Source organism: Asterias rubens, chromosome 14, assembly GCF_902459465.1.
Source record: "Asterias rubens chromosome 14, eAstRub1.3, whole genome shotgun sequence".
NCBI classification, from domain to species: domain Eukaryota; kingdom Metazoa; phylum Echinodermata; class Asteroidea; order Forcipulatida; family Asteriidae; genus Asterias; species Asterias rubens.
The window spans coordinates 12,814,362-12,823,348 of record NC_047075.1 but is presented as its reverse complement, the minus strand read 5'-3'; the positions used below and the strand labels follow the sequence as shown (position 1 = coordinate 12,823,348).

General features: G+C 39.9%; 1 protein-coding gene across 1 annotated transcript; it reads left to right on the top strand.

Annotated features, from left to right (window-relative positions):
* The first annotated feature begins 7,443 nt into the window (after window positions 1–7,443).
* Window positions 7,444–8,433, top strand: LOC117299167. Its single transcript, XM_033782628.1, has one exon. It carries the CDS (start codon window positions 7,444–7,446, stop codon window positions 8,431–8,433), a length of 990 nt encoding a protein of 329 aa, XP_033638519.1.
* The last annotated feature ends 554 nt before the right edge of the window (window positions 8,434–8,987 follow it).

The following is an 8,987-nucleotide window of genomic DNA, read 5'->3' as shown; positions in this document are numbered from 1 at the left end:
TTCTTGTTGCCTTGTTGACTGTGAGACCTTGACAGATGTTCCGTCTTTCCCCGTTTAACTTTGCTCTTAAGACGGTCTATTAGGCTCAGTTTTGTAGTGCCAGATGTTGTAGCTGCTTCTTCTTCTTCACATTCTGTCGTAATCATCTTTGAAAAGGCTGACACGGCAACCCTATCGCCGTACTTTGGGATATATTTTTTCAGCTCATCATCCTGAAGCAGTCCAATGACCGTCTCATCCACCTGAAAGTAGAAAAATCTGAACATTATGGTTTTAGTTTTAACTAGAATCAGGAAGCCACCATGGCTTGCTGGAAGTATCTGTATGGTATCAAATTTCATTCAATGTTTTATATTTTTGGGCTTGGGGTTGGAGAGTGAGGGGTTATTTAGAATAGGGACATCTGCTTTGTAAGTAGGTTATAGGTGATCAATATCCTTATTATTACAAAACCCCACCACTCTCTCCGGCCCAACACCCACCCACCCCACTTTGGCCCCCCAAAAGTAACTGTTTCTAATGGCAGGGTAGGGATTACAGATGGGGTGGCGATGGTGCCCCCAATTGCCCCAATTGCCCTCATCCCAAGGATAGAGGTTTAGTTTGAGTAGGGTAAGTTTGGCATGGGGGTTGATTCAGGCATAAGGGGAGTAAGTTCACAATAAATACATAATTGAGTCACAATGAACAACCTCATAGAGATGCACGCCAACTCAACAAAAAATTTAAAACTTTATAGCAGTGAAAACTCAGATTTTGTAATGAACACACAACAATATTTTGCTTCCAACTCCGCGGCATTTTTGACTAATGACTCCCTAAACTTCACCCATGTTGCTTCTTTAAATTTTGAGCACCTTTCAGAGTCCTATATCTCAAAAAAGAAGAAAAATAATACATCATTTTAAATCTAATGTAAAAACACATGGGAAGTTTGCTTTTAAAGTTACTGGCCTTCCGAAACATGTGAATGTGCTAACAGGAGGGACCCTTTTCAATTCCCCCCCCTTACCTTAAGTCTCTGTTTTTTATCAAAGTCAAAAAGGGGACAGAGCTAAATTGTTTAGGCATTCATGACTCAAAAACGCCTAGGAGATGGGGGCGGGGGCAAGATTGTTAGGTGTTTATTACACCATACAGGATTGTTAATAACACAAATAACAACAAAATCTGAGTTTGTCACAGTCAACCCCCTAGGTGAGTTGGCACAGTATGACCCATACATGTACTGTAACACTTCAACCAATAAACACATTTTGCTGTGAATGAATACCTTATCTGCAATCATGTGCTCGATTGATTCCATCGGTAGACCTCTTTTTTCAAGAAGTGCTTTAGTTTCTCATTCATGTTACATCTGAAAAGAAAAAAATAATAAATTCCAAGTTATTGAATAAATCCAGAATCCTGCTTTCAGTTGCAGTCAGAAAAAAATAATGAACTGTGACTTTGTTTCTGAATGAGTACCTTTTGACATTGCAATCATCTAATTCATTGTTCAAAGTAGGCTTTCTGAGAACAAGAAATCTTTAGAAATTTTCTCAAATTCAGTGTTTACATGCTCTAGAAAACAACGGTTTCAGTTGCTTTCGCGTGAACTGTAGCAATCAAGTAATATTTACCTTTTTGAAATATATTTTTCGAGGTCTTGTACACAATATGTGAAAGCATTTTCGAACAGAAATATTCTTCAGGTAACAACTTTATAAACATTTCAGATAAAATTGCAATACAACTATGAAATACTTACGAATCGAATTCTATCCAGATTATCTTAAAAGTAGATTAATGACATGTAGCCTACATGTAACCACACTGAGTACCTGCAGGCAAGAGTAAAATGGACACCAGTCACTATTCATCATGTAACAACCATATCAGACACATGTTGAACAGTGCATAAAATAGAAAAACGTTAATGTCAGGAAACCGTTAATGTTACCTGTTGTAATACGGCTTGTTATTAGAAGAGCGCCCTCACGAGGCCGTGTGTAACAAGTAAATGTTGTATGCAGGCGGCCAGGTTTTAAGGCGATACACACTCAACTGTATTAAATGAGCTACAGCAATAAAAGCATTAAATCAAGTTCAATCTTCAGCCATCTGGCCTCCTGAAATATTACATTACCTTCAAAGCATTTTTGTGAAGTATGCCAACTTGTTTCCTAAAAATGACAAACAAATCTACAAGTATAGTAAATGTACACACTAAATGTATGCACTGATGGTTGATGGCGCCCTTCCGGAGCGAAAACAGGGGGGAAAAACAACAACAAACTGAGTTTTTTACATCAAAACATTTGATACATGGAGGAGATATACATTGCCAACAAGTTACTGTCTTTGCCCCCCCCCCCCCCCACCAATATTTCCCAAAGGCACAACTTCGAAATAATCCCAAACAGCCCTCTATGGGTGCGTTCGATTAGCTTACACGTGTAAGTAAAACTTACACGAGAGCGTTCGATTAGCCATCACGTAACACTCGTGTCTGCCCCGGTGTATGCCACCACAGCCCGAGCTTGCGAGCGGGTCTCTGGTGGATGCCCAGGTGTAATGATGTACTTCCAGCTGCAGAGCATAGCAGGCGCACCACAAGATGGCGAAGAGTAATCAGAATGCCAAGCGAAAACACGGCAGCGTTCGATTAGATACCATTCGTGGCTACCACGGGTGAGCGTCACCGGTATACACGTGTAAGCTAATCGAATGCACCCTATAAGAGTGGTTAAACTCTGATCAGCCCACACAATCCTAAGAGTATTTTGAGTCGCATATTTATACCCAATTACCATAGTGTTCTTAATAATAGGCTAAAGTAAATTGTGAAACTGCATGTGTAACATTTCGCGGTCATGAAGACGGGCCACGAAGGCGGAAAGTTTAACTATTTTAATTCATCGACAATACCCATAAGAAAATTATTCCACAATCATAAATAATTCGCTTTTGTCAATCATTTGAGCTCTCTAAATCGAAAAAAAAATGTCATAGGCCTACCAAACAATAATAAAACAATGTAATACCTGCAGTCACTGCAATGATCCGTCCAGTACTGATCAGTAGTCTGCACACACGAATGACAATACACGTACACGAGGGACGTCACGTGCACGAGGGAACGAAATATTATTTCGAGGGAACGAAATATTATTTCGAGGGAACGAAATATTTTTTTCGAGGGGACGAAATATTATTTCGAGGGGACAAAATATTATTTCGAGGGGACGCAATATTATTTCGAGGGAACGAAATATTATTTCGAGGGAACGAAAAAAAAAAAAAAAAAAGTATGTCCCCTTAGGGGCTCCGTACAAATCTAACATCACCTTGATGACAACTGCCTTGCACAACCAATGTTTGATCATTAACTGTATGGTTACTATCCACAGTTGTACATTTCATTTTGGCAGGTTTCAACTTGTCATCACATACATCTTTGAATGACATTTTGTTGCTGTCATTGTTCGCATTTGAATCAGCCTTTCTCTTCAACGTGTGTGTAAGAAATACTGTTTTATTTTTGTATCCTTCTCTACGATTCACGGTTTCCTTCTGCTTTACAGATTCCTTCATCCCAACTTTAATAACATCAAAGTCACATTCAGGTACTACTTTCGCAAATGTAGTTTTCAACGCATTTCTGGTACTACTCGGTGTCTTTGCTTTTGCAGTCTCATTAATAAACATCGAGGATCTAGAACTTTGAGATCTTGTAACCCTTTTGGGTGACACTTCCGACTGTGTTCGGTCATGGGTATTATCTTTAGTTTTCGAGTTTCCACTTGCACTTGGCTTATTGGGGGAAGTTGATTTTGTTATTTTCTTTCTTAAGTTGTAACCACCAGTTTGTTTTCTCAATGACTGCTTACTACCGCTCAGTTCAACATACCTGTGTCCCACTATTGATGAGCTTTGTGTTCTTGTGTCTTTCTTTGCATCCACCTGATCCATAAACCCATCTGTAAAGCACTTGTCCATTCCACTGCCTGCCAAGTCAAAAACATTCTCATCTGTAGATATACCAAAATTGTTAAACAAAGTGTCACTGTAATTACTATGTCCACATTTGCGGCAAATCCACGTGAATGTCTTACTGATCAATCGTTGTGTCACATTAAAAAAACCAGAGCAACTAAGGTGAAACCACACACAACATTTATCACATTGTATTGTCCTTGCACCAGATTCATCAATTTCATCACAGAGCCAACACATACATGTTTTGCCATCGTTTGATTAATTTTCAAACTTATTCAGTTTTTCTGCTTTACATGTTTTTCTCTTGTTATCACATTTGTACTTTTCTGCTCCATTTTTTCTTCTCAATTTTTGGGCACTTCACTTTGTTCAATATGAATTAATTGGCTAATAGTTCTTTTAGTACGACTAAATATGCTTCTCTTTTGCTTTTCATTCAGTTGTCTATCCACCTTTGTCATCGATTTACCATTTTTGTGGTAACTGTACATCATATGTTTCCTAGCTTTTTCTGTCATTCTTCTACATTTTGTTACCATGTATCCAGTTGATTCCAACCTTTTAGCTTTTTTCTGCCGCTTTCTGCCATTCTTACATGTCCATTTTTCTATCACTTTCCTCTTTAATGTACAAGGACACTTTTTCATTGGTACTGAAAATACCACGTTCACCTGGCTTCTGTACTTCCCTTGGCTCCTCTGATACATGTGCACCTGATTCCGATACCCGTCTTTGCAGGACTTCATACACCTTTGCTTGCTTATCTGATTCTCATACCTGTCTTTGTTGCATCTCTTACATCTGTCACCATGGCTATTGAACTTGTCATTCAGACTTTTGTACTTTCCATTCAGGCTTTTATTCTTGACAAGCATCCTTTTGCAATAACTTTTGACATGACTTTCGTTAGAATTCGCATGGCTTTCATAATTGTTCTCATGGCTTTCATAATTGTTTACATGGCTTTCATTATTGTTCATATGGCTTTCATTATTATTCTGACTCTCGCCTTTGTCCTTGCTGTGATTTTTAGACTTGTCATGGCTTTGACTCTCACCTTTCTCATTGCTGTGACTTTCAGACTTGTCATGGCAGTGACCTTCATACTCACAACGACTGTGACTCTCACCTTTATGGCTGTGACTTTCAGTCTTCTCATGGCAGTGACCTTCATACTCATAATGGCTAAGACTCTCACCATGTGTAAAAAAGTCTCTAGCGGAAATGTAAATAGCGCCCTCTGTTGACTGGCTAATTCCACATGATTCCAATTCACCAAAGTTCTCCAATAATTCCACGAAAATCACCTAAAATCAGATTAATATTCATCCATCAACCAGTTAATTCCAGCCCTGTGCGTGCAGTATAAAGTGAGTAGAACCTTTCTTATTTTGTTATCTCTAACGGTGGGATATTGGGAGAAGTTTTGGGCTTGTTTATAGGTCTCATGGCCTGCTCGGGGAAAGTTAATTATATGTTATTTACCAGTTACGATATGGAAGTGTTTTTACCGTAGTTACAGACGTTTCCCAGGTACTTTACAGAAGTTGTTGGCTATTATAAAGGTTGCCAGTGCTGTATTTGTTCTATATCGAGCCTATAAATAATCCAGTTGCTCTCTTAGTTTACATGCCAGTAAAGTTGCTGCTCCAGTGATTTAGCCTTTTATGATTAGTGGATTATTTGGGTGTAAAGAGTTGACCCTGAGCCTATTATAGAGTTGATTATGGAAATTGATGTCATTTCTGTTCTTATAATAATCTCTGTCTGTAAATCATATCGTAGACTTATTGTATCTTTATTGTTCTCTTATTTGTAGAACCACGGGTAAAGCTTACTGGTATTAAAGACAGTTAAAAGTAGTTCACCACCGGTCTGGCTGTCACATTTTTTCACCATGGATGTGACTTCCAGACTTCTCATCGCTGTTACTTCCAAGCTTCTCATGGTGGACACTTTCCAGCTTCACATCACTTTGTTTCACCTTCTTATTGCCAAATATGTTGTGCTTCTTATTGCCAAGTAATTTATGTAACTGGCGGCTTGGCGCACTAGCTAAAAGTCTAAGTGGTGACTAGCGCCCTCTCGTAATCATGGGTTTCTATTATTCGGCATGCTTGAAGGTTGTAAAAACATAAACTTATCCGTTAGTTTTGGATGAATGTTTGGCTACTTGCCCCCTTTCGTATCGTGTTTATGGGTAAGAAAAGGTTCTTATTTGATACCTACTATATCATGGATATTGTTGTATTATCAATTGCATTATAGTTCGTTACTGTTTATACAGAAATTTGTGTCTATTTTCTAGGGGTTTGAGAGCACATGTGGTTGTTTATTTTGCTACTGTTCATTACATTGTTTCATTGCATAAAAATGATTCTAGATTTGTATTTCATTTCGTCTCGGCTAAATAGAGTTGAAGTAGTCATTTAGTGATCAGGGTTGAATGCTGGAAGTTTATCAGCTGGTCTAAGGCGTGAACGGTAAGGATTATTTTATGTTATATATTTGTATGATGATTAAAGACCATACACGGTGTGTTTATAAATGATTGAAAAGGTCAAGTCATTAAGATGGTTGCAGAAACCGTAGGTTCAATGCGGACATTTTTTCTATTAGGAAACTTAACTTCAAACTGACTTATGCTAGGTGCATTATAAATACAGTTCTTTAGTAGTCTTGAGCAAGCCATACAAGACAAAGAACGAAGGTTCAACAACGCATACTGAAGATGGAAGGTCGAAGCACGGTTAGTCAGAGACGCCCTTAAGAACTTTGTGTCAGAAGAATAACTCGAAGATCAACTACGCAAGATCCACAATCGCCTTCACTTCGTAATGAATGATTATGTAGAACTACGAAACCTGAGAGCACTAAATCCGCAAATTCTTCGTCAAGTAGATTGCGCCTCTCAGATTTCCAAGGACATTGAATTACTGATCAAGAAACGACTCAGAGAAGTCAAGGAACAATACTTTAATACAGCAGTCGCCTTGTTCAATGTTCGTGCTAGTTTAGACAAGAAAAAATATCCATCTGTGTTTGGAAGCATCACAGAGTCTCATGTCTCGTCATGTGTTTCCAAAGCATCACATGCTTCGTCAAGTAAAACTGAGGCAGCTGCTGAGCTAGCTGCAAAAAGGGCACAATTTGAAGCAGTTCAAGAAATCCAGGCCCAATATGATAAACTGGTCCAAATTCGGGCAGAATTTGAAATAAAGGTAAAGGAAGAGGAGCATAAGTTAGAAAAAATCAAGGCAGAGAAAGAGATGCAGATTGCTGCAGCCCGAAATAAGGTATATGAAGAGGAACAGGAAGAGCAAAACACCTCCAGTGGTGATAGTCATGGAACACCAGCATGTCAGGAAGAGAGTAGCTCAACTCGCACGTCTCCAGATTCCTAGTACTGGTGGTTCAACTCCCCCCAATTCATCAAAGGCATCACCCGTTAATCTTTCGACAATGCTGCAAGCTTTCCAGGAAAATATCTCCCTAGGAAGACTGCCTGTACCGGAGCCAAACATATTCAGTGGAGATCCCATGCAATTTCCTGAGTGGAAGAATGCATTTACAGCGCTGATCGCACGCAAAAATATTGGAGCTGCAGATAAGTTGTTTTATCTCCGAAAGTACACCTCCGGAGCCGCAGCTAAGATGATTCAAGGTGCTTTTCTTCGCTCAGATGAAGCAGCCTATAAGGATGCTTGGTCTAAGTTGAACACTAGGTTTGGAGATCCCTTCATCATCCAGAGGGCTTTTAGGGAAAAAATTGCTCACTGGCCAAAGGTGGAAGATAATGATGCCAAGGCACTTCGAGACTATTCTGACTTCCTCTCAGCTTGCAATGATGCCATACCACATGTCAAGGGTTTATCCATCTTAGATGACTGTGAAGAGAATAGAAAAATGGCAATTAAACTACCTGCATGGGTCGGGAACCGATGGAATCGTCGGGTGACTACTTCACTGAAGAAGCAGGAGTATCCTTCCTTCAAGGTTTTCTGTGACTTTGTAGCAGAAGAAGCTGAGGTAGCCTGTAACCCGATCACATCGCCATTTGGGTTAAAGTTTCAGGAGAGTCAAAGGAAGGAAGCACGACAAGACAAACCAAAACATCAAGTTATGGTAACACAAGCATCTAATCCAATCGCACCATCTCCTTCAACCACTCCTCAATCTCAGGCATCTAACAACCAAGCCAACCCTCCTCCCCCCTGCACATTTTGCGATGGCGCTCACTCCATCCACAAGTGCTCAAAGTTCGGAGACAAGTCTATGGAGGAAAAGACAAAGTTCATTCAAGAAAATAGGCTCTGCTTCGGATGTTTGAGAAAGGGTCACTACTCCAAAAACTGTAAGCGGCGATCCACATGTGCGAAGTGCAAGCGATCTCACCCGACTGCTCTCCATTATGCAAGCCACCGACCAGCTCGCGCAACCGCTGTTGCATAACTTCCTAAACACATAGCAAATGCACTGACCGTCACACAGGCCGAGCTAAGCTTGGACTGCCCCAGTCCAATCACCTTAACATCAAAAACAATAACAGGGAAGTGCATGTAATTAATAAAATACAAGAATCTTTCTAGAAGCTCAAGTAAACCAGTACAAACATATAGGTACAAAAACATGTCAACCTTACATAATATTAGTTGTACATAAACCCTTCATAAACCATGTGTTTTACACAAAACCCATGTCAACCCCACATAATAATCTGAGTAATACATAAACTCTACATAAACCATGTGATCTACCAAAGAACACCTAAAAACAGCTTACTATATACTACGGCAAGAATTGAAATGCATCTTTCTAACTCTCATTAAATATACACACAAAGCGGGGGGCGACGGACGAGACAATCTCACTGGCAGGGAGAGATGAAGCCTCAGATGTCTGTGGTGACCCGGGCAGCCTGTCCATGAACAGCATACTGCGCGATTTTCCTTTTGTCGCAACTGTGGCGGGGGAGCATCGGGCGCAGCCGTGAAGGGGGGTGGAGA

What these genes read in the sequence shown, in the direction of transcription:
- LOC117299167 (XM_033782628.1), top strand. Translation starts at nt 7,444, where the DNA reads ATGCTGCAAGCTTTCCAGGAAAATATCTCCCTAGGAAGACTGCCTGTA.